Source organism: Mus musculus, chromosome 14 (assembly GCF_000001635.26).
Source record: "Mus musculus strain C57BL/6J chromosome 14, GRCm38.p6 C57BL/6J".
In the NCBI taxonomy this organism is placed as follows: Eukaryota; Metazoa; Chordata; class Mammalia; order Rodentia; family Muridae; genus Mus; species Mus musculus.
The window spans coordinates 63,448,819-63,474,142 of NC_000080.6; the positions used below are offsets into that span (position 1 = coordinate 63,448,819).

The 25,324-nt window shown below is 48.4% G+C and overlaps 1 protein-coding gene across 3 annotated transcripts in view; it reads left to right on the top strand.

Annotated features, from left to right (window-relative positions):
* Fam167a (family with sequence similarity 167, member A) overlaps positions 1 to 16,684 on the top strand; it is a 29,109-nt gene extending 12,425 nt beyond the window's left edge. For 2 of the 3 annotated variants that reach the window (XM_006518878.4, XM_006518877.4), the window contains exons 2-3: positions 3,053 to 3,821; positions 13,559 to 16,680. In XM_006518878.4, the coding sequence (XP_006518941.1) occupies positions 3,438 to 3,821; positions 13,559 to 13,822 (648 nt within the window). In that variant the 5' untranslated portion in view covers positions 3,053 to 3,437 and the 3' untranslated portion in view covers positions 13,823 to 16,680. Of the gene's footprint in view, positions 1 to 3,052; positions 3,822 to 13,558 lie in introns of all 3 variants that reach the window. The other variant, NM_177628.4, reaches the window with a different exon arrangement.
* Positions 16,685 to 25,324: the final 8,640 nt, after the last annotated feature.

Below are 25,324 nucleotides of genomic sequence, written 5' to 3' on the forward strand. Positions count from 1 at the left end.
GATTCCTCCTTCAGATACCAGGGCCATTTGGTTTCCAAGGAAAGATGCCAAAGAACAGAGGCAACTCAAGTCACCCAAAAGGTCAAGGACCCAAAAATGACAGCTCAGGGCAGCAGTGAGGTGACAGGACTGGAATGTGGCATCATCCATGGGTTTCATCCACTTTACAACCTTTTAAAATGCAATTTTATCTAGACCTCCTGTATGTGGGGTGCAGAGCTAACAGCTCTGTTACCTTGGTTAAGCCTCAAATGCTCTCAGTCATCGACACCCTGAACAGAGGCAGACATCATGCTGAAATCCTTTGGAACTTTTTTTGTTTTTTGTTCCTGTTTTAACCCAAGGACCACCTAGTGTTTGCATTTGGAGAGGCCAGTCTGCAAAGTGTACGAGTTCTGGTTGTATCCAACATCTCTGAGGACGATGGAGAGGGACAGAGTGGTCCTGAAGCCACAGGCCCGACAAAGCTGCCTTTTGGCTTTGAGCTGGACAGAAAGAAACTGTCTGAAACCAGATGACGCTGTGTGCCCAGGTCCCAGCTACCTATAGCCTGCTCATGGAAGCACCTCACTTTTCTGATCTCTGTGCTCCCTACTTGGTAGTACCCATTCTCTCCATTGCCTCTTGGATGAGGGCAAAGCTGGAGAGAGTCAGGGTACGCCCTGTACTTCACAGAGCCCATGAAAATAGTAAATCAATGGCCCCCTAGGCTAACTCATCTCACTGAGCTCTTGTTCAAGCCTTCTCTGGGTCTAGTCAGAAGCAGTCATTAAAACAAAGCCACACAGCGAGACTGGAGTGAAGACCCTTACCTCACCCTGCAGGTTGCCACCCCCTACACAGGAGCATGCAGGAGTAGGAAGGCCTTCCTGCCTGTGCGGACTCTCCCAGGATTTGGTACTGCTCATCAGCCTGTCTAAATTGGACTTTCTCCAAAAAGCTCGGCTGGCTGTAATGAGAGCTCCCTTGTCTGAGGAAGGAAGCTTTCTGGGGTTCAGCTGCCCCAGGTGTACTTAGAATGAAGGCTGGCATCTCAGTACAAAAGCAGACAGCAGGCGCCTGGGAAGGGCCCCAGAAAGCCACTCCCAAGTTTTCACACTTGGAGAGATCTGAGGAAGGCAACCATGGGAAACTACAGGGGCAGAGTGTTAAGAGTTGCTGTGCCTTCCTGGCATAGTAAGAGAGAGCATATGTGAAGAGGTGGGTAGTCTCAACCCCTTATGCAGAGAGCCAGCCGGAGGCTCGGCTAGCCTGGGGTCAGATCCCCAGCTCAGCATCTCAAAAGAAGGTTTTCTAGCTATGTGCTTGGAGCTTCTGGAAACTGAGGCTGCTGCTGGGGTAGCCTTGGGGCCAGCATAATGGGCTCAGAATCCCTCAGGACAATCAAGGATTCTCAGGGTACCATTACCTTGCCCAGAGAAGGCAAGAAATGAAACTGGGTTTCTCTGCTATCTGTGGGCTGGAATGTTGTTCTCACTTCCTAATGATGCCCTGGTGCGGGTAGCCTCAGACCCTAGGGAGGACAGCACCCAGGGCTCTGGTCTGCTCTCCTCACAGTCCGGGCTTGTAGGAGCGGTCCTGAGCAGAAAGCTCTGCTCTCACCTTCCTGAGGATCTGTGTACCTGGCAAGAAGAACCCCACATCCTCCCTCAATGGCCCCCAGTTGCTCCCACATCGCCCCCATCTTGGTCTACTGAATCTTCACCTCCATCTATCCCTAGTTCCTGCCACTGTGATAAGGTATTACCCTGAATGAATTCTTTGGATTAGGGAATTTTTCTTTTAACTTTTTAATACCGATTTGATTGGCAACCACTAAAATGCAGAAACAATTTCATGCATTTCAACAGGTAGAAAGACAAGTTGTTTTCCCACCCATTCCCTAAGAAACGCAGCCATAGCTCAAGTGTGCTACACTAATGGAAAGAAGGCTGGCTTGGGCCATGTAACGATGTAACAGTCTCAGAAGGAAAGAAGATCCTCCTGGGGTGGAGATAGTGCCTGTGTAGAGGCAGCATGACCTTTTTGTGTCACCAAGAAGTCAGGAGCTAAAACACACACAAGTCCATAAGCAGCTCCATCTCTTCTCTTTTCCACATGAGGACAGCATATGCTCCAAGAGGCTGAGCCTATAGCTCTTCTTCTGGGCCTTATCTTGGATGCGTTTCCACATCCATTCATTCCTGTTTTAGACCTCAACAGAGATCTGTTTCAAACCCAAGTTCAAGTCATGTGCCTTCTACTGTAATCTGTCCTTGCCCAGATCTCCCCAGATGTGAGATGCTAAAGCCGCGAGACTTGGATCTGCTTCTAACTCAGCTATGCCTTGATATGATGGGCTAAGGGTCTTGGCTTATACCCTTCACTAGAGCCAAGCTGATCGGCTCAGAGCACAGCCTGGATCCCTTGCAAGGTGCTGCTGCCCCGTGGGCAGTCTAGGTGAATGGGAGAAACATCTTTCCACAAGAGTGAGTCACCAGTCTGTTCAGTTTCCCAGTCTAGCTCCTGCCGGCAGCTCCTGCTTGCCGCGGCTGCGGGTTTATTTGCTTCCTCTGATGAGATGAGGTGAGGTGTTGTTGTTGGAGCCGGAAGCTGAGTGTGAATGAAGGGTGGGGCTGTAATGGGTCTGAGGGTGGCTAGAGGCAGTAGACACCTGTCCTGAGTCTGTGTAGGATCCCACTTGGCTGGTCAGCTGGCTGTGAGGACCTGCCCAGAGGAGAAACTTGTGTCCAGCTGGCCTTTCCCCCTGTTTCTTGCTGAGGGATCTATTGTGGTGAGTCACTTGGCTTCTTGGAGACGCAGGTTCTTGCTTTGTAAATTGGGCGTTAAAACAAACCTGCACTCGCTGCAAGGTCTTCTATGGGCTCAGAGAGGTAGAATGGTTTTACTGACAGTAAAGCTCTGTCCAGTTTTATCAGTTGCTCTGCCTGAAGGCTGTGAAATCGCCTTACTTCTTGCCAAGAACTGGCTCATAGAAGTCCCTTTGCTGAGCCTCAGTTTCCCATCTTGGGGAATGAGACCTGGGCTGATATGATTATTTTCTTCCTTGCAGGCCTACTTTCTGCATTTCCTTTGGCTTTGACCTGTACACCTCCAGCAAGCATAGAGAGATCTTGGAGGAGGAGGCTGTCCCAAAGATTTCCTGCTGATGCTTGTCTGATCCTGCCTTCTGTGAAGCATGGCCGCCACAGGATTACGACAGGACAAATCATAGACCCTGAGTCTCACAGCTGCTCTGAGAGGCACACGCTACAGCCTTGCTTGGCGCCAGGTGCTGCCACGCCGTGAGACTCACTCCCATCCCAACAATGCCTTCAGGCGCCATGGCTGCAGCCGTATGAGACCATTAAGGAGCAGGACTTGACCTTGCTACCCAGTAAACCTCCCGAGCGGCCCCCTACCACCTCCCATGTCTGGCTACCAGGGCGGACTAGAGAATGTCTGTGCCCCAGATCCAAGTGGAAGAAGTGAGTGAGAAAGACAGGCCAGCCGGGGCAGCCGTACCTCCTGATGACCACCTCCTCAGTCTGAAGGCCCTCACTGAGAAGCTGAGGCTGGAGACCCGAAGACCTTCCTACCTGGAATGGCAGGCCAGGCTGGAAGAGCAGACATGGCCTTTCCCAAGGCCAGCTGCCCAGCAAGAGGCGAGTCTGGAGCAGGGAGCATGTGGGGGTGGAGAGCCTTTGATGCCTCTAAAGGAGCCCCGAGACCTTCTCCCACCTTCCGCGAGTGCCGGCAGGGGTGACAGGCCACTGACCACGGGCAAGCTGGAAGGCTTCCAGAGTATCGATGAAGCTATAGCCTGGCTCAGAAAGGAACTGGTGAGTGGCTGCCCACCAAGAGGCCCATGTATGTGCCATGCATGTCTCCTCCCTCATCTTTCTGTCTGACTCTGCTGTGTTCCCACATCATGTTTGTCCTCCCATCTCTGCTTGTTTCCCATTGCACATCCGACTTCCTGTTAGGTGAAGGGGAGATGTCATTTTTCAGTGGATACACGGGGCTCAGTTAGCCTCTAATCAAAGATCTAGAGGAAGCAAGCATTAGCCCAAGGATCTGAGCCCACATGTGTTCTTACCCTCTCCTCACCAGCATTGGGGTCTCCTACTCTTATTCCTGGACACCTAAGGGAGCCCCAGAGTTTACCTGAACTTCTCCCCATCCATCCCAGTTACCTACAGGATTGGGGACCACCACTCACTGAGCAAGCGAATGGCCTCTTTCCCTGAGCTGGAAGTTGACAATAGCTGGGATGGTGGGTCTCCCTGGGTGGCCAACTTTGAGAAGGGCGCTGAGCTTGGGGTTCATAGCTGTAAGTACTGGGGCTCAGCATGGGAAGTGCTGTTTAATAATTCAAGGTGTAGAGAACCTCCAGAAGAGGGCGCATGACTGATCATGCTTGGGGTGAAGGCTTTGGGGTGAAAGGATGTCGAGTAAGAATCTGCCCAGAAGTCAGGGTGGGTCGGGCATTCCAGTCGGGAGGAGTGAGCAAGGACAGAAGATGCTGAGGGAGCAGCAGCTGGATCCTTTTACTGCCCACAGGCAAAAACAGACTCTCATTAGGAGCCTCTCCCCACCACAGAAATCCTAGGAAAGGAGATGGAATGTTGTCCCATCCTGCCCCAGGAAAAGCACTAGGTCCCCCACCCACAGTGGCTTCTCAGCAGACCCAGACCTGAAACAAAACCTTCCCCCCAAGCTTCAGCTGCTTCCCTGAGTCACCTCCAGGGCCATCTGACTCCAAGGAGCCAGCAGTCAAGGGCCAGCTGCCCTCCAGAGCTGCTGGTAACTCTCCAGCCAACAGGAAAGCAGAGGCCTGCTTGGTTTGTTTTGGTGAGTCCTGCAAGACATCTCTCCACTGGGGCCTGAGATTTCTTGTGGGCTGAAAGAAAGCATTGGAGTTGGGGGTGGTGGCAGCTCATTAGGCTGGACATCTGATTAATTCAGAACCGCTTTAGTTGATATTGAGGCTGCTCAGAACACACTGTTCCCCTGTGTATGCTGCTAGGGTCGAGCATGGTATACTTGCTATTGGCTTTCTCAGAAGACAGGGCTCCTGTGGATTCTTGCTGCGTGACTACAGGGTGCTCCACAGGAGCATGAGAGGTGGAGAGGTGGGCAGGACACAGACCCTAAAAGCTGTATCCTGAATTCCTGAAGCTAAACTGCTTAGATCTGTCTTTACAGAGGAACAACAAAAAAAATATTCTCATTAGCCAAGGATGCAATTTGTTGGTTTGGGGTTCATTTGAGTATTTATTGTTTCTAGGAGCTGAGTTGTTTACTGTTTAAATAAATCCACATTCCTTGTGGGCTCTCCTTTGGAGTGGGGAGTAGAGAAAATTTTCCTCTGAGTGAACGGAAAACAGTAGGGGCTTCCTTCTTGGACAGCTTCTGGCATCCTTTAGATAGAAAGGCACCAGGGGGAGCCTTGGAAAGATCCCAATGCCTCAGGATATGATGAACATCTAGGATGTGATGCCTGAAATCTATGGGGCATACTCATACCCATTGCCAGGACACATCAAACCAAGCATGGCAAGGTACCCCACCCAGAGTGTGCTGGCTAAGAGGAGGAGGCCAGCCATATTCAGGTAACTCAGCCTGTCGGAGCCCAGGGCAAGACAGTCATAGTCAGGATTAATTTGGTTGCCAAAGGCTGTCTGATGTGGGCACAAGAAATATGTGCGTTAGTAACATGCCTTCACCTATGACATTTTCTATTCTCCTGGGTGACCATAGGTGAGTAACGATGAGTAGTAGAATGACAGATGTGTCATGGTGCTCACTGTGTGCATGTCTCATTGCCGTGGTGTGACTTGGCCTTCACAAACTCTCATTTTTAAGAGGACAAAAGACTCAAGAGAGGAACACAGCAGGGAATGAGGAAGCTGGTATTCAAACCCTGGGCCATAGAATCACTTTGCCAATGCTAGTCTTAAACTGTTGCTACAGAATACAGCATCCTCCATTAGTAGCCAGTTTCCCTAAAACTGAGCTCGGTTGAATGAGAATCCCTAAGTTCCACTCAGTCTTACAAAGGTCCTGGCACTTGTGTCATTGCTCCCATCACACAGATGAGCTCGATGAAGCTCCTGGGAGTCAGTGAACCTGACCAAGAGTGACCAAGCAGAGGCTCAGATCACCCGACTGGGGAAGGCCCAACTGATCATGCTGGAAATGCCATTGGGCCTTGGAACTCCAGTGTGCATCCAGAGCCCCCTGAGTCTATTTTAAGGGTGGACACTGTGTTCTGTGGGTCTGGGATGGGGTCTGGGATTTGGAATTTCCAATATGTCCCAAGGGACACTAAATGTCATATGCCAAGCTACATCTAGAGTACCAAGGAGTGGAAAGAGACCCAAGGGACTGTGAAGAGTCTTCAGAAGACAGATCGTGGACTTCCCAAGCTTGAGTCCACACCCTGTCCATGACTTAACAGCCCCACAAAGCCAAGCTCAGACAGCAAAGGGTCTTAGTAAAGAGGCTCTTCCTAAGCATCCCCAGCCCAAGGGTGCAGAAACCCCACCTGCTTAGCAGTGCCCTCCCGGAGGCTAGCAGCAGCTCCAGTGCTGGGTTCAGGACTCCCATGCCCAATTCTGCCCTGTCCAAGATCAGACACCAGCAGAGGCAGCTCTTAAAATACCTGGTTTGAAGCAGCACAGTTAGAAGGCTTGCCTCGGTCTGTTTCAGTTAAAACGAAGCTTCGTGATATTTTGCTAATATATCCATTGCTCAACATCAAGGTGCCTCTGAAATCCACCTATTTTTGAGGCCCCAGTGGAAGTAGTTTGCATAACCTTTATTATGCCATATTTATTTAAATTTGGAATCAAGCTTTCTCTGTCCCTGGGCACTCCTACCCTCTTTCTCATTTGTCAGACTCCTGTGCAAATTTATACTTTCTCAACTACACGTCCAGGGAAGCAGACTGGATGAGATTCTATAATCCTGAAGTCAGTATGTGGGCTTTCCCACCTCCACAATGCTAAACACCCAACTCAACACGAAGTTGTCTGTAGTCCTGGGGATTGGATTTAGAGACCTTTCTTCTTCTGTTATGCAAGTGCCCTTCCATGGAACTATATCCCCTTCTATTTATTATGCTTTTTGAGACAATGTCTTGCTAAGTTGCAGACTGACCTTGCATTCCTTCTATAGTCCAGGCAGGTCTTGAACTTGAAATACTCCTGCCTCTGCTTCAGAAGTAGATTGATTTTAGGTCTCTGTCACTAGGATCTTATCCTAGCAGAAAGGCTATGGCTCTGGACAGCAGGCATCTGTCAGTTCCTTGTCCCTAAATATGGAATTTCAGTTGCCCTGGTAGCTTCCTTTGGTCAGGGAACCAACTTAGGTGTGGGCTTGGAGCTGAGCTACTGACAGACTGACCAGACTGACCGTCAGTGTCTCACAATCACCTTCCATCTTGGCTCTGTGGTCTTGCTCAGAAGTGTGCCCTTGACAGACAAGGAGATAAGAAACAGGGGCCAGAGCACATTCAGCTCTGTGAGAGGCAGACAAAAGCAAAAGCCTTAATCTCCCAGGTTGTGTGGTGAGAACCTGAGAATCCATAGCACCTACACTGTTAGTTTCCTGCAGGTGTTGGATCCCTGCAGGCAGAAGGTGTTTATAGTTGTTAGAAAACAGAAAAAGGAAGCTGACAGGTACTAACCAGGCAGGGCATTGTGTGTCAGAGCTGGAGACCTGGGTTCTGGTGATGCCCTGTGGCCTCAGCTTGATCACTAGCAGGGGTTCTTAGTGGTAAATCTTGGCAAGCACATGGTTTTGGCACATATAACACCAGCTCCCATTATCTTATCTGCTGGACACCCAACTAGATGGCAGATCATGCTCTCTGTGTGGAGTGGAGGTGAGTGATGATGCAGGGGGTGGGGGGGGGGAGAACTCTGGTGTTCCCCGAGCACTTTCATATGGTGCTCCCAGAGCGCTTTCATGGGGTGCTCCCAGAGCGCTTTCATAGGGTGCTCCCAGAGCGCTTTCATAGGGTGCTCCCAGATCGCTTTCATAGGGTGCTCCCAGAAGCTTGAGACTGTTTGCTCTTCCCACTTTCCAAAGGAGAAGACAGAAGCTCAGAAAGACCAGAAGTCTTAGGTCAGAGGGTTTAAGTGACAGCCAAGCGGGTGGCTCAGCCTGATAGAATGGCACCCACTTGACTCAGGGGCCAGGATTCTTTCTTGTTTCAGAGCCCTATCACATGTTCACATCTTGGGCCACATGCTGTAAAAGGCATACTGTAAAATGGGGTGACAGATACCCACCGGTCAGGCTGTTGAGAAAGGAAGATAAAGAGGAGGAGGCAAAGGCCAGGATCAGTGCTGTGTGTGTTTCCTTCTGTCAGGACACCTGATGCTCACAGTGTCCTTCTGAGGCGGGTGCTACTGATAGGATTAGCACCCCCATTTTACAGATGAGAGAACTGAGTATCAACATATGGGGATTTGAACTCACATCTGCCCAGCCTCAGAGCCCACACTCCAAATGGCTGCTGTATCCACTGCTCCTCCGGTCAATAAGCTTGAAGATACCTTCTGCTTGCTCAGCATATCCTTCTAGCTCCTGGCATTTGCCATGTTATTCTCCAAAAGTCAACTCCATTTTTGCCTTCTTTCCAAGTAATTCTTTCACTCCATATGAGGAGGTATCTTATGCTAACACAGAGCCCAGCCATGGTAGTCTCAAGTATCAAAAGGGCTAGTTCAGTTTGAGCATATCTGTAGGATAGACAATCCCTTTCTGAAATATTTGTGTGTATACATATATTACATATACATATATGTATACATATAATTATACTTAATATATATATATTAATATATATATATATATAATTAAATCAACATATGTTGACCTGCTTGTGGGTTAGTACAGTTAGATAGAGTATGTGGTAGTTGAACCAAAATTAGCATTTCCACTTTTTCATGTATTACCTGTTCTGTGGTAGAAACACTCAACTTCTCCATGAGTTATTCTGAAACATATATTAAATTGTTGTAAACTAGCATTACTATTTCCTATCTTTTTGACAGTAGTCATTTGACCTGGGGTGAGGTGGTTTCTTGCTGTGGGCTTGTGTTTGTTTGTTTTTGTTGTTTAAAACAGAGTCTAATTATACATCTCAAACTAGCTTAGAACTAGCCTAGAACTGGTGTCTCAGCCTCCCATGGGCTAGAATCACAGGTGTGTGGCCTCAAGCCCAGCTTTGTTGTACTGGGGCTACAGATCACAGCTCCCCCCCCCCCCCATTTCTCCCTGTTCTTCCACATTGTCAGGAGAGGCTATTCCCAACTCTGTGACCCAGTACCTCCCTCCTAGCAGAAACAATCTCTCCATGAAGCAAATGCCCACCTCCACCTGAGTCCACAACTCCGCTGGAAACCAATTCACAATGTGGAACTGCTTCTGGGAACCTTTGAGCTTTTCCTTCTACAGGTTCCCAGAAACTCAAGTTTCCAGTGAGCAAGACACCTTACCCATACCACCTGCCTCCTTCTACCCTTGGCAATCCAGGATTCACAGGGGTCAAACTAAGGTTAAAGTGTGCTGCATTGTCCTGGTTCTACACAGACTCCAACACAATACTGATGATAACAATGTCTGACATTATACGTGTCTTATTGTAACAATGGCTGACCTTTAGGTGAAGCTAGACAAACACCCCGGCAGAATACAAAGACTGCTTGCAATCCTCAAGAATTAGGGCTCTGTTGCCCAACCATGTGGAAATGGAACGGGCTCTGCCCCTTCACACATGCTGAGTTCCTGGCCCTCGCACCAATTCTTCCCAGCATCTATCAGAGACAAATGGAGTCTCTCAGCCTGAGATAGCACCTGAAAGCGCTCCAGCATTAGGGACTAGACACATGTCTTTCATCTTGGTATTCTCTTTCTATCTGTGCTGACCTGACCGTTAAACACTGATTCCCTGTCTCCACACCCTGCAAAACCTTTCTGTTGTCTGTCTCAGAATGTGACTGTTCCGGCTGCTCCACTCACACGGGTCACATATTTGTCCTTTTGTATCTGGCTAATGTCACTCAGCATAATGGCCCCAAGGTTCATTTATGTTGTGACAAGTCTCCGATCTCCTCCTCCCTAAGCTTGGGTAGCATTTGGATCGTGGATAGACTGTGTTCATCTATGTTGCAGTTGGAGTGTGCCACTGTGAACATGGGTCACAGGTCTCTCTCTCTTGGAGTCCTTGCCTGTAGTTGATGTGAGTGAAACCCCTGGTCATATGGTAACCATTGCGTTCATTCAGGACATGCAAAGGATTTCTACAGCCTCCATCGTCATTGCCCTCAGCTCGGAGTAGTTATGAGCTCGACTTTTGTCCCCAGGAGAGCACATAGTGTGATCTTTCTCCAGTAAGCAGGGCACGTTCACCTGAGAGCTTTCTGTTCCGGATTCTCCCCTCCTCTCTAGCTTTCTTCCTTGTCTTCCCTCAGCATCTCTATCACCTCTCCTCACTCCACAGTGAGCTCTGAAGTCAGGAAACCTCTCCCTTCTCTTTCAGAGCCCTATAATTACTGTTTAATTAGATAATCCTACCCTTGGGGGTTTGCCATCTACCTGAAGAAACGAGCTGATTCTCCTAAGAATCTTCTCATTTGTCGCAAAATCACCAGTGTCCACAGGCAACAGAAGTCTGAACAACAGCACTGGCTCTCTCGGAAAGCCTCAGGTCCCTGGAGACCCTCTCCCTACCATTCTCCTAAACCCTAATCCTGGCCCCGATCTGTGGCATCGCCACCCTTTGAGCCCGCACTGTGGCCCGATTATGGGATTACTGGATGAACAGACCACACCTCTGAATCCAGCCTGTGCCTGTCTCCGCAGAAGCAGGACAAGCCACCCTGGGGGAGGGATGGAAAATAAGTGCATTCTACCCTGTGCTTTAGAGGACAGGAGTCAACCCATGCTGAGCTGAGTTCCTTAGGCTGGAGTCTAGGACCGGTGATCCAACCTAGGTGTTCCTGTGGGTCTTGGCCTGGCTTAGAGGGAAGCACTTGGCCACAGGTAGCTACTGCCCTGCAGTCAGCCAGTACAGCTTCCCGGTACATACAGCTTCTTGTCTGATCTGGAAACGTCATCAGCCCCTTCTTGGAGAAGTGGAGGCAGAAGCTCAGGGAGCATAAGTGACTGGTTTAGATAGCAGGAGAGGAGCCCCGCTCACAACAGGATCTCCCCAAGAAGTCTGCTGCCTCCAGGCCCTAGGAGAACCAGTACAGGACTCGGGTGGTGTCAGAATATCACCATTCCCAGGAGGGCTGGGCCTGAGTCAGGTTTCTCATCTGTAAGACAATAAATGTGATGCCTCTGGCCCGGGGTTGAGGAACTGATGAGGAAACAGTACAGGTCAAGTACCTCAAGTGCCCGGAGCCAGGGGTTGGGGGACATCTTGCCATCCTAACTATCTACGGTGACCTGTGTCCTTTAGGCATGGTTAAGGAAATTTAGTATAAAATGACTCTCAGCCATGTGGACCGGGAGAGCATGATGGAAAATGAAGTAAGAGCACAAACACAAAATAGATCCTGCGGGGGTGGGGGTGGGGGTGTAGAGGAAGAGACAGGCAACTGAGATGGGCTTGTCAGGGGCCGGAGGAAGCGGATGGGGAATTGTCCTTATTTCTTTTTTCTTTTTCTTTTTTTTAAATGAGTACATATTTTAGTTGAGAAAGATGGAAAATTTCTGGAGTTGGGTGGTGGCTACGGTTGCACCAAGATGATAAGTGTAGATTTGTCATTTTGGTTTTAAATTTGGGAGTCTTAGCCCTTCACATTTTAGAAAAAAAAATATTTGTGTGTGTGTGTGTGTGTGTGTGTGTGTGTGTGTGTGTGTGTGTGTGTGACAGAGAGAGAGAGAGAGAGAGAGAGAGAGAGAGAGAGAGAGAGAGAGAGACAGAGAACCACAGAGAGAACACTGAATGCTCACTAATTTTCTCCAAGGCAATTGCTCTGTATTCCAGACCCAACGGTGAATGAGAACATTTGCATTCATTTGCATAACCACTGGGAGTCCATCCTGGATCTTAGGGCTCTTTTGGCTCCAGGCACCTGGTAGGCCACAGAGCCAAGTCTGAGGACACAAAAGTACTGAAACAACAGCAGCTTGCCAGCGTGGGCAGAGGAAATGTCAGGATGGGACTGGGTTTCAGGTCAAGTGGAAACAGCTGGTGGCCTGTCTTAGTGACAAAGCTTTGTAAATGGGAACCTGGCTGCCCACGAAGCCTAGGGAGACCATAGTTACATTCCTTCTCTGCTGAGTCACAGTCCTGTGACAGGCTGAGGGACACCTTGAAGCCTTCTGAGCTGCAGTATCCTGACTTGCAAAATACAGACCTTCACGGCAGGTACCTTGGGGAGGCTGAGGTACCACAGGGTTTGGTATATAGATGGGTTTTGAAAAGTACTGCTGAGAGCTGTTCTCAGTGCATCCCGTTCTTAATGGGAAATAGAGGTGCTGAAAATATCAGAAACCCTCTACAGGGTCCTTGAGCATTGACCAGCTCGATCTCCCAGACTCCCTCTACCTAAGAGGCAGAACTGAGTTGTCAGTCTCCTGGCAACCCACAGTCTGTGCTCCCATCTCAGCTTTACCACCAAGGGCCTTTTGACAGTTGACGTTAACTTCCCCATCTGTGACTTGTGACATAGTAAGAATTTTACTCCATAGGCTATCATGAGGATTAGCTCTAGTGTGTTAGCTCTGCCTGGTTCATAGTAAAACAGCTTATAAATATCAGCTCATTTTTATGATTGGCTCTTAGGAACCTTTATTTAAAATAAAAAATGTATCAGTGAGTAATTGTAAGACATCTGATGAAAGAAAAAAAAATAGCAGGCTGCAGAAGGAGGGATAGCCACACCTCTTTAAGAATGTGCCCACTGGTCCGATCCCACACCCCAGTAGATGGCCCAAAACTCATGTGTAGATAGATGGGCAGCATTAACTGGAGTCAGGGTTTCTGGTTTTGTTTTTTGTTTTTTAAGGACATGGATTTATAAGAGTGGGCATATACTCTGGCAAGCTGGAGGAAGGTAAATGGATATGACCAAAATATAATGTAAAACGTATGACCGTTCAAATTATAGAGCATGTTATGGCAGCCCACATACATGATCTAATTGGGACTGTCACAGTGGAAAATACCTTTGTCCACCCCATCACATGCCCCTTCCCACCCAGAAGCTATGTTACCAAATCTGGTGTCTCCCTCCTTCTGAACCCCTTGAGCCCCTTGAACACCAAAGGATGGGAATGGATGGAAAGGAACTTTAAGCCAGGACTGGCACAGAGAAAGACTTAGACATAGTCGCTAGCCTGGCACAAAACTTCATCAGGCAACAACACTATCCCGTTCCATCGCAGTCTTTTCACCTCTCTGGCCAGGAAGTGTGCCGTCACTAGATGGACCTGTCGATGATCCATGACATCAGTTAGGATCCCTATTAATGAGTGTCCTCAGCAGAGTTTACAGAGCTGCACTCGACCGCCATGCACCTTGCTGACTCAAGTCTGGCCTCTCCCCTTCCAGGCAGAGATGCGGCTCCAGGACCAGCAGCTGGCCAGGCAGCTCATGCGCCTCCGAGGAGACATCAACAAGTTGAAGATCGAGCAGACCTGCCGCCTGCACCGGAGGATGCTCAACGATGCCGCCTTTGAGCTGGAGGAGCGGGATGAGCTGTCCGACCTCTTTTGTGACTCCCCGCTGGCATCCTCTTTCAGCCTTTCCATGCCACTCAAGCTCATTGGCGTCACCAAAATGAACATCAACTCCAGAAGGTTCTCTCTCTGCTGAGAAGCCTTAGGATGGAAGGGAAACCACAGCCAAGGGTGAGAGAGAGAAGGCTCAGACCAAGTGGTACTTTGGGTACCAGTTACTCCCCCTGAGGTCTTGGGAGTAAAAGGCACCAGGACCTGGTGGTAGTATGCCAGGGGCTTCAGCTTTGTATACCTGGGTCTTCATGTTCAAGACCCAAAGAGTCTGCAGACATTATGTAAGGCAGGGCTCTCAGCAGGATCCCTGTGGCCTTCCCCTCTATGGCCCACTTTCCTGTGACCTAGAATCACTGGTGCTATGATGTTGAATCCCAAAGGGGACACCCCTCCCATACCCCTGCCAAAGCTTGTTCTTATAGAAAGCTCTACTCTAGGGAAGCTGAGAAGATTAGATTGTGCCAAGTATACCCATCTCTCACGTATTGTTACCACCCTCTTAGTGCTAGCTCTAATTGCCCCTATGTAGGAGGCTCAGCAACCTGTGCAGGGATGTGGTAGGACAGGAAAACTTAAAGGAATAACAAGATGACAAGTGGGAATGCAGGCTCCTCTTCAATGGCTACCAGCATCCCAGAGAAGGAGCTCTGCCCAGGTACTTTGAACTTCAGCCTTGATGCCACAAGGCCATGCTGTTTCTAGCTTGATCCATGGCATATGATATATGACATATGTACCTTGTATAGCTTTGGTAGAGCAACCCAGGTATCCTGCTGTCTCCCATTACAACCACTTCAGTTACCTCTCTGCCACCCGCAACCCCAGGAGAACACCTAGCAGGCTACTGGTCACTGATGGCTAAACTAGGCAAGATAGGAGATAGATTTCCCACAAGTGAATTCTATAATAGGGAGCATGACAGAGGTCCCCTGGTGGAACCTGATATTGTCACCTTATCCTCCGTACCAAAGACCCCAGGGATCCCAAAATTCCATCCTGAGCCTCTCCCAAGACTGTGCCTGATCTAAGCAATGGATTTCAATTGACCATGACTGTTAACTAATGCGTTGCTAACTTGTTAATACCTGTCTGAATCCTGTCCAAATGGAAAACCAGTTGAGTAGGCCACACAGAGTTTGGGCTTTAGTTTTGAGAGTTTTTCCCTAGCAGCAAGCTTGAGCTCAGTAAAATGTTAAGCTCTTCAGTTCAGGGAAGACCTGGTACGGCACACCTGGCCACAATCCTCTTAACACAAGTTCCTCATACTCTGGGTGTGTCTAGTGAGGTCTGCTCGACTCTGGGTGTGTCTAGTGAGGTCTGCTCATGAGCACAGAAGGGCAGAGTGAAGCCTGGAAAGACAATGACTTCCCTCCAGTTACCTGGCTGCTCCACAGCTATAGAATATTAAGGTGTGAAATTACTGTGAATCCAGCCTAGATCTTCTGCCAATGAACTTGAACTCCAAAAGATGGTACTGATGCTCTGCCAAACCCACAAGTTGCCAGCTTCTCCCTCCCTCCCTCCCTCTCGGTCCCTATTCATTCTTCTCTGGCAATGACTAGTACTGGGGTTGGGGAGAGGGGAGCATAACTCCCAGATGGCGGACCCTTAGCACTTACCACTTGTCAGGGCTCTGCGGTCTATACTGACTGTTCTCTGTATATAACATTTCTTCCTACCGATAATCCCCATGAGCTGTGTCCACACACGACACAACACACGCAGACTGGAATGGAAAGATAATACTGAATGGCCTCTTCCTTGTGATTTCAAAGAGCCAAACTGTTTTTGTTTCTTTTTTTAAAGATAGAACAAGGTAGCCAAGATTTTTTTAAGAGCCCTGAAGTCCAGAGGCCTTGACCCCAGTCCCTTCCTTCAAGACTACACAAAACACTGCCAAGTCCCAAGAGGCCTTTATTTCCCATCACCTCCTGCCTCTGGTCACCCCCGACCCTTGGGTGACACTCGCCACATCACAGAGAGCACATGAAAGAAGGACCATCCTGTATTCTAAAAACAATGCCAAACTGAGCGTAAGAAATTAAATCATTATCCAGGCATGGTAGTGCACGTCTTTAATCCCAGCACTCAGGAGGTGGAGGGAGGAAGATCAGGAGTTCAAGACTAGCCTATGATACCTAGTAAGTTCTCCAAGTCAGCCTGGGCTTTATGAGACCACACCTCATAAACATAACAGTCACCAGTTATTACAGTAACTGACGCTCTTAGCTTAAAGCAAAGCAGAGTGATCGACTTGGATATGGTCAGCAACTAACTATGTGACTGAGCAGTCTGTGCTCAGATAGGAAAGCACCCAGCATCTTCCTCCTGCTTTTGTTCTCTGGGAAAACTTTGTCCTAGGCAGGGTTTGAATAGATTAGATGTTTCAACTTAAGTTGTTCATCCCAAGAGAATTGTATTCTGGGATAAGGATGGGGGGCTGGGGAGTAGACTGAAAAGGTGGAAGGGAAAGTCATTCTGTCATCTTACCTGTAGTCTAGTGTCTGTTAGCTCTCTGCCTTCCGTGGTGAGCTCAAACCATTAACTGTTCACTCTGGTGGTAGAATCCCCGCAGAGATGTCTGTAGGTCTGTGGCAACATTAGCTGCCTTCCTCAGCCAGCGTCCTGCCTTACTGTATGTTCACTGTCCTGTTTGGTGTTCCCTCCTTAACCATCTCTATCCCCCCCCCCAGGTGAGACATGAACTATCCACTGTGCTGCCACAAGGTCATGTCCAATGCCTCCATGGCCTCAGTAGCAATCACAGAGGCTTAGAGGGCCTGGACAGGCCTGGCCATAACCTGGCCTCATCTAAGACCTACCCCTGTAGCAATACCAAGTGCTATTACATAATCAATTGACAATTTACAGTTTTATTTTTATGATTATTTGTTTCTATATTACTGTTAGAAAAAGTGAAATAAAAATATTTCAAAAGGAGATATCCAAATAGAGACATTTACTGCCTTGTTACCTATGGTTACAGCATACACAAGATCAGGACCATAATTAGATGGATGGATACATGGATGGATGCATGGATGCATGGATGCATAGATGGATATATGTATGTATAGATGTATGGATGGATGCATGGATAGATATATGAATGGATGCGTGCATGGGTGGATGAATATATGAATGGATGCATGCATGGGTGGACAGATGTATGAATGGATGGATGTATACATGGGTGCATGGATTGGTGGATGGATGATTTGAACAATTAGATGAAGATACGGAAGAAAGGAAAATATTCTCCAGCACTTTTTTCCAAGAAGGGTCACTTGGAGGTGGTTACAATGGAGTCCCATTCCATAGGCCATGTGAGCACACCTCATATACCCATCATGCCTGCATTTGACTAAATCCAAAGCAGAGGTGACCCGTTCCAACATATAATGGCTTTTCCATGGTGACTCTAATAAGTGGTACTATCTCTGTGTCTTGGAGAGACATATGCTTCAGAATGTTTCAGCCACTCACTCTTAGATGTGAAATCAGTACAGGAGAGCTGTGGAGATGTCCTGGAGACATGGATTCTGGCTGTGCACTTCCAGAGCAGCTCTTGGGATCTTCTCTTCTACAGAGGACCAAGGGTACCATAAGAGGCAGGGTCTTGAAAGAGTTGTGTCTTCATAACCCTAGGAAGGCCATGTGAGAGTTCAAGGTGGGTCACAAATTCCATTGTGTGGAACACCTGTCAGCAGCTCCACTGAGATTAAGCAGGTGTGACGAGGCTTTCTCAAAAAGCACATAGCATGCAACCTGTGGCCACAAGGTGAGGGAGCACAGGCATCACTTAGACGTCCACCACCTAGGTTGGGCACGTTGTCCCACACTTTAATCCCAGAACCCAGGAGGCAGAGGCAGAGAGGCAGAGAGAGAGGCAGAGAGGCAGAGAGGCAGAGAGGCAGAGAGGCAGAGGCAGGTGGATCTTAGTGAGTTTGAGACAGTCAGGTCTATTTAGTGAGTTTCAGAGAAGCCAGTGCACTAGTGCTATATAGATCCTCCCTTTAAAAAAAAAGGGAGAAGAAGGAGGAGAGGGAAGAGGAGGGAAGAGGGAAGAGGAAGAGAAAGAAGAAGAAGAGGAGGAGGTGGAAGAAAAGAAGGAGGAAGGGGAGGAGGAGGAAAAAGAAGAGGAAGAGGAAGGAGGAGGAGGAAGAGGAGGAAGAGGAGGAAGAAGAGAGAGAGAGAGGATAAAAGAAAAATTACTACCACATAGAGGTCACAGACTTTTTTATACCAAAGCCAAGACGCATGTCCACTTCTTCAAGCCAGCTGAACATGGTAACCATTTGGCTGTTATACTAGAGTTCTCTAGAAAGCACCAATAGAATGCATATCTATTGTACAAGGGCACTCGTTACACCAGCTTACACGATAGACCCAGGTAGTCCAGGGATAGTAATCTGCATGTTTAACTCCAGTAGCTGCTCAGTCTGAGAAGCTGGAAGCCTCAGCAGTCCCAGCAGATGCTGAAGGCCTGGAAACTCCATGGAGAGCCTCTGGTATTGAATCTGCATTCCGAGGCCAAAGGAGTCCATGCCAGTGGAGGATGACTACAGGCCGGTCAGGACAAAAGGGAGCACAGGTAGGCAGTGTTTCCTCTGCCCGTTTATTGGAAAGTGTTGCTCACTTTTAGGGTGGGGTTTAACACCTCCCCCAGGCCCCCTCTCTAGAATTGTCCACACAGGGAAGTAGAGGAACAGAGATGCTCCAAGGTGCTGACCAAACTGAGGAATGTGGATGTGACCTCTCAGAAGTGACACAGCCCTTTGTTCAGAGGGCCAGCTGTGGCTTCATTAGGTTGGGCCAACTGCCCCAGTGTGCTCTGGGAGCTTTGTCACCAGCCCAACCTACAGCTTCCACATTCCAGACCCTGAATGTCACAGCCCATCTGGATGCCGGGAGAATGGGAATTGATTCCCCTGCCTTTCCTGCTTCTTAGTGAATACAGAGGATTCCCCTCCTGTTCACTGTCCACATCAGAACCCTGCTGCCTGTGATTGGACTGGCTTGGGGGAAGGCTGAGCTGCTGCTACTCTGAGGGAAATGATATGCAGCTGAGCCACTTGGGCAGTACAGGCAGGCCCCAGGCCCCAGGCCCCAGGCCCTATCTGGTGTGAGCTGATCCAATAGAAGGCTACATTATTAAATACCCTGTTCCTAGGCACAAAGCAAATGACTACATAGCCCAGCCTACAGGGAGATCCTGGAGGAAGGGAAACCTCAGAAGAGCATAAAAGCCCTGGAAGTGGCCACCTCACTTGCCACAAGGAAGTGAGTCCTGCCACGAGTGGTTTCTACCAGCCATGGATGGCGCAAGACTCTAGAGGCTTGGCTTCTCGAAATGTTCCTAAGCCATCTGTTAGACAGAAGGGTCCCACGATGCCTGCTTCTCACTCCCTTCAGGGATGAAGAGGCACTCAGGTAGGAAGACTTGCCAAGGAAGGTGATAAGTCTCCAGAGAAAATGATCACAACGCCAAGCCAGACCTTGAGAGTGTCTTACAAAGTCACGCCTGGCCAAGCCTCGTTTGGAAGGATTGCAAGAGACTAGTATTGGGACACATGCTTCTCCACTTGCCCACCTAGATGGATCAAGAACTTGGTTGGGAAAGGAGAAGCTACTCTGAGCCTTCCAGGAAGGGGAAGGGAGAGGGGTGAGGACTGAGAGCTTCTGGAACCGTAGGAAGATCTGAGCCGGGGAGTCAGGGAAGACCAGGCCGCCAGTGGAAGTGATTCCTAGAACTCTTCTCCCTGGGGTGTCACCTCACAGGGACAACAGTGATGAGCAAGCTTCTCTGGCCAATGTATCTGGAAATGAGGTCTTTGTGGGTTAAGATGAAGTCATAAGCACATAGCTGGTATCTTTATTTCTCAAAGGTGACTAGGACACAGACACACAGAGGGAGGTCATGTGAAGACACAGGCTAAGATGGCCATTGCAAACCCAGGAAGAGAAGCCTTGGGAGGGGCCAGTCCTGCTGCTCACAATCAGACTTCTGGTTTTCAGAATCATGACAACAGGGGTTACTGTTTGAGCCACCCACTCTGCAGTACTTGTGATAACACCTGTGGTGATTAGTTTTAACGATCAATCTGACTCACCTGATAGCCTCATAGAGTAACTGATTTTTTTTTCCAGGTTGGTCTATTGGCACATCTCTAGGAGGATGGTCTTGCTTGTTAATGTAGGAAGACCCAGCTCGTTGTGAGAGGTGAGGGGTCCTGAGCTATTGGACAGTAGAAAGTTAGCAAAGCAAGCAGACAGCACCGATGCGCTCACTTCTCTCCGCTCATGACTGTGATATGTTGTGGTCAGTTGCTCGGGATCCTGCCTTGACTTCCACAAAATGACAGACTGTGACCTGGAGCTGTAAGACAGATGGGCCATTACTCCTCTGGGTTCCTTGTGCTCATCAGAGCAACAGAAATGACACTAGACACCAGATCAACCAAAAAAAAAAAAATAGTACATCTGCTTCTCCTCTCTGGCCTCTCTTCTTCCCTCCCACTCCCCACCCTTCAGCTGTCCACCTGGGGGTAAGCTGGGTCACTTCTCACGAGTATTTGGGCTGGAACAAGTCCGTACCAGCTAGTTCTGTGTCAACTTGACACAGGCTGGAGTTATCACAGAAAAAGGAGCTTCAGTTGAGGAAATGCCTCCAGGAGATCCAGCTGTAAGGCATTTTCTCAATTAGTGATCAAGGGGGAAAGGCCCCTTGTGGGTAGGACCATCTCGGGGCTGGCAGTCTTGGTTCTATAAGAGAGCAGGCTGAGCAAGCCAGGGGAGGCAAGCCAGTAAAGAACATCCCTCCATGGCCTCTGCATCAGCTCCTGCTTCCTGACCTGCTTGAGTTCCAGCCCTGACTTCCTTGGTGATGAACAGCAGCATGGAAGTGTAAGCTGAATAAACCCTTTCCTCCCCAACTTGTTTCTTGGTCATGATGTTTGTACAGGAATAGAAACCCTGACTAAGACAAAGTCCTAAGTAAGGACCAGCATGACCTCTGAGGGAAGTACATAGGTAACCAAGCCCATGACCATTAGCAACCAAGTTGTTAAGGAGGGACCCTCAGCCCGGGAGCAGACCCAGAGTCTTCCATCACCCACAGGGACTCTTTTTTTGCCATGAGGACTCTTTAGTCAAAGGACGTGTGCCAAACGGCAGGCAGCAGGACAATGTGGTTGGTGTGAGAAGAAAAGATCACAACTTCTGCCGGTGTCATTAACTTCTTCCATGAAATTTAAATGTGCGTGACATTGGGTACAGCAATTCATTATATGATACATACTTCGGGAGGACCACAAACCTTTTGGCTGAAACCCACAAAATCAAGCAAGTAGGCGGCCAGCTTTTGTCTGTAGCCCTGGTAGTGGATTGTGCCTGCTGTGCTCCTTGGTGGTGCTAGATGGGACAGGAGCCAAGGCGGCCTTTCTTCTGGGAGATGGCCCAACCACATTCTATTTGACCACAGCAGGAGGCGTCTGCATGTCAGTCACCCTCCCAGTAAAAGCTGAGTCCCTGCTCTTCTGCTCAGAGCTAAGCTCAACAGAGCGGCCCCTGCAAGAAACCCCAGAAAACACAAGATAGGAAAAAAAGAGAGAGAGAGAAAGGAAAAGATTGGAAGGGACAGAGAATATGGAAGAGTGAGGTGGTGGAAGAGTAGGAACAAGAAAATCCAAGGGATCGAGGGAGCTTCCCTGCCCCTCCCCCATGACAGGATTTCTCTGTGTAATCCTGGAACTCTCTCATTCCTTCTGAAAGCTTCGATTTAAGGTGTGCACCTTCTTACAGTGTTGGCTCTGAATCTCAGACCATGGACTAGGCTTTCCTGCCTGCTCTCCCATCTCCCCTCCCTCCTGTAAATAATTGTTTTGGCCAATTCTAAGAACAGGGCCTAAGATAGTAGCTTCTGAGCTGGAGGCTCAAACAGTAGTGCATCGTAGAGCCAGCTGCCTAGCAGAACACCCCCAGGTCTATGGGCTCCACCAGTTAGAGAGGCTTGTCCATCACCTGTTGTCCCTGTGAAGCCACACCTCAGCTTCTGCCAGAGACACCCTCGGCCCCTGCTCATCCTTCTAACCTAGCCCCCAGAAGGTCATCTCCCCAGCCCTAATCTTCAGGGGGCCCAATGGGACTCACAGTATCACCTTTAATACTCCTCCCCTGATCACAACCACCCTGACCTCCACAGCTGCCCATCTCAGGAACAAGAAGCTAAAGCTATCACCATAGCAGTGTGCCAGGGCATCCAGGAGGCACACGTTGATTTATTTTTTTAAGCAAAAGAAGCTTCTGTTTAAAAGATGACAGTCACTGGTATTTCTAGAAGGCAGTGAATTTCCCTGGGGCTTGGAGGTACAGCATGTAAAGCCATGGCTCTATACTGATTCCGCGGAATTGCTGGGACGTAGCTATTGTAGCAATGTGTGCTGTCAGCACCAGTGGGCTATAAAGCGGTGGCTGGAGCGTAACTCTCTCCTCTGAATTGAAACCCAACACTATTGGCTCATTAACAGTCAGCCAGTGGCAGAGCTAGTGATGAGCTGGAGTCTCCTGGCTTCTTTCCTAAGCTCTACCCTCTGGCTTCCCACCTCCATATGTTCCTTACTCAAACCACAGCAGAGAAGGTCTAAGAAAACAAGTCTGCCAACAAATGGCTTTCAGACTGCTGGCCTGCCACCCACCGCAGTTAGTAGAGCCTAAGGTGCCCTCTGCTGGAAAACTATAGAATACATTTGTGTGTGCACTTAACTGAGTTTCCTTGGCATCTTTGATTGTCAGAATTTGCTATTTGTTAGAATAATGCACATTTTGATGTTCTTCTCCATGGACCAAGCATGAAATCTCTAATCTGTCAGAATTAAAACTCTATAAATTCATATTCTCTCTCTCCTTCCTCTCTCTCTCTCTCTGAAACCTTTTGGTCTAGCCGAAAGGTTCTTACTCTACAAGTCTCTTTGAGGTCCTGAGCCAGGTACCTAACACCAAACAGATACACAGTGTCCATCCTTTTTATTTCTGCTTTTCCATAAGCAGTGTGGAATTTCTGAGAAAGATTCATATGGAAACAGAGCATTAATTAAAGGACACTGTGACAGAAGTTACACACGCTTGGAGTTCCATCTGCCCAGTTCCCACACTTCCCTAGGTAAACTGTAGCCTTAGTCTTTTATGCACCTTTCCAAAACTTCAAAAACACCTATCTGGGCTGGACAGATGGCTCAGAGGGTAAATGCACCGTTGGCAGAGCCTAATGACCTAAGTCCAATCCCCAGGACCCACATGTCGGGAGGAGAGAACCCCGCCCCCATAAGTTATCCTCTAACCTCCATACATGTGCCATGGTATGCTCCCAGTAAGACATGAAATACTTTTAAAAGTAAAGTAAAAATGCATGCATGCACACATACACATATATATTGTACTGGCTAGTTTTGTGTCAACTTGACACCGCTGGAGTTATCACAGAGAAAGGAGCTTCAGTTGAGGAAATGCCTCCATGAGATCCAACTGTAAGGCATTTTCTCAATTAGTGATCAAGGGGGAAAGGCCCCTTGTGGGTGGGACCATCTCTGGGCTGGTAGTCTTGGGTTTTATAAGAGAGCAGGCTGAGCAAGCCAGGTGAAGCAAGCCAGTAAAGAACATCCCTCCATGGCCTCTGCATCAGCTCCTGCTTTCTGACCTGCTTGAGTTCCAGTCCTGCATCCTTTGGTGATCAACAGCAGTATGGAAATGTAAGCCGAATAAACCCTTTCCTCCCCAACTTGCTTCTTGGTCATGATGTTTGTGCAGGAATAGAAACCCTGACTAAGACAAATTGGTACCAGCAGAGTGGGGTATTTCTGTGACAACCTGACCATGTTTTGGGGAGGTCTGTGGAAGGACTTTGGAACTTTGGGCTTGAAGATCCATTCGTTGTTAAGAGCTCTGTCAGATGTTTTGTAGGAGCTTGGAAGATAATGTTGAGGACAGTGCAGAAGATGGAGGCCTGGGTTGTGAAATTTCAGAGGGAAAATTAAAGACTCTTTTGAGGGCCATTGTTGTTTTGATTGTGAAGATTCTGTAGTTCTGGTTAGCTGGGGCTGAAGAATCAGCTGTGATTAACAAGATACCAGAACTACTAAAGCAAAAACTTTGCATTACTGGGACTATTGATGCTGGTTAGCCGGAGCTAAGAAATTAGCGGTGATTAAGAAGAGACCAGCATCATTGAGGTGACATCTTCTGGGAAGTGTTTTCTGAGAGCACAGTGGCTGTGTTCCAGATATAGCCAACGTTGTACATTGTGCTGTGGCTAGACTTGGTAATGTGTAAGGGTCACCCAGGTGGTACTGGTTGGTTTTGAAGGCATGAAGGAGTTGAGCAGAGCAGCTGAGGCTTGGCACTGTGAGAGGCCATGGAAGGCCATTGGTGAAAGTGCAGCCTCAGTTGCAATTGATGGCCCAGGACTGAAGGGGTCATGCAGTGTTTTGGAGATGCCAGTACCATGAGATGACCACCAAGAGCAGCAGCAGCAGTGGGGTACAGGCATCTGGAGCCTAGAGGATGACGCGTGTGCTACAAAGGGCATGGCTGGAGAAGTGACCCAAGCCCTTAGAGGAGCCCAGAAGATCGTGAGTTGGATCCCAGACATTGGACGGTTGGAGATTGACTTTTGCTTTTGATTGTGACTGTGCCCTTATATTTTCCCTCTTGAAAGAAGAAACTGTTTTAGTGGAGCCCACAGTTAAGAGACTTTTAATTGTAAAAAGACTTTGGATTTTTAAAAAGATGGATATTTTAAAGAGATTGAAATTTTAAGAATATGTAAAGGCTGTGGGACTTTTAAAGTTGTTTAGATCTTGGGGATGAATAAGAATGTAAGGGTTGAGGCTTACTAGTGATGTTTTTGTGTGTCAAGGGGTCAATTGTACTGGCTAGTTTTGTGTCAACTTGACACCGCTGGAGTTATCACAGAGAAAGGAGCTTCAGTTGAGGAAATGCCTCCATGAGATCCAACTGTAAGGCATTTTCTCAATTAGTGATCAAGGGGGAAAGGCCCCTTGTGGGTGGGACCATCTCTGGGCTGGTAGTCTTGGGTTTTATAAGAGAGCAGGCTGAGCAAGCCAGGTGAAGCAAGCCAGTAAAGAACATCCCTCCATGGCCTCTGCATCAGCTCCTGCTTTCTGACCTGCTTGAGTTCCAGTCCTGCATCCTTTGGTGATCAACAGCAGTATGGAAATGTAAGCCGAATAAACCCTTTCCTCCCCAACTTGCTTCTTGGTCATGATGTTTGTGCAGGAATAGAAACCCTGACTAAGACATATATATAGGAAACACACACACATCTCATTACCCCTTCTATCCCTACCAGTCCATTTCTCAGATTCATGACTTTTGGATTGGCTTTTAGTTTATTCAAGGTCACTTAGTGCATATTTGATTAGAACTACTTATTGGGCTTAGCGAGGTCACCAGTAAGTACACAACCGAAGGCAATTATTCTGTCCTTGAATCTATCCATACAGTGGCAGTATCGTTCAATTACATCATGAGTTTTGACCACTCTTATTTCCCATTTCTCTCTCTTGCT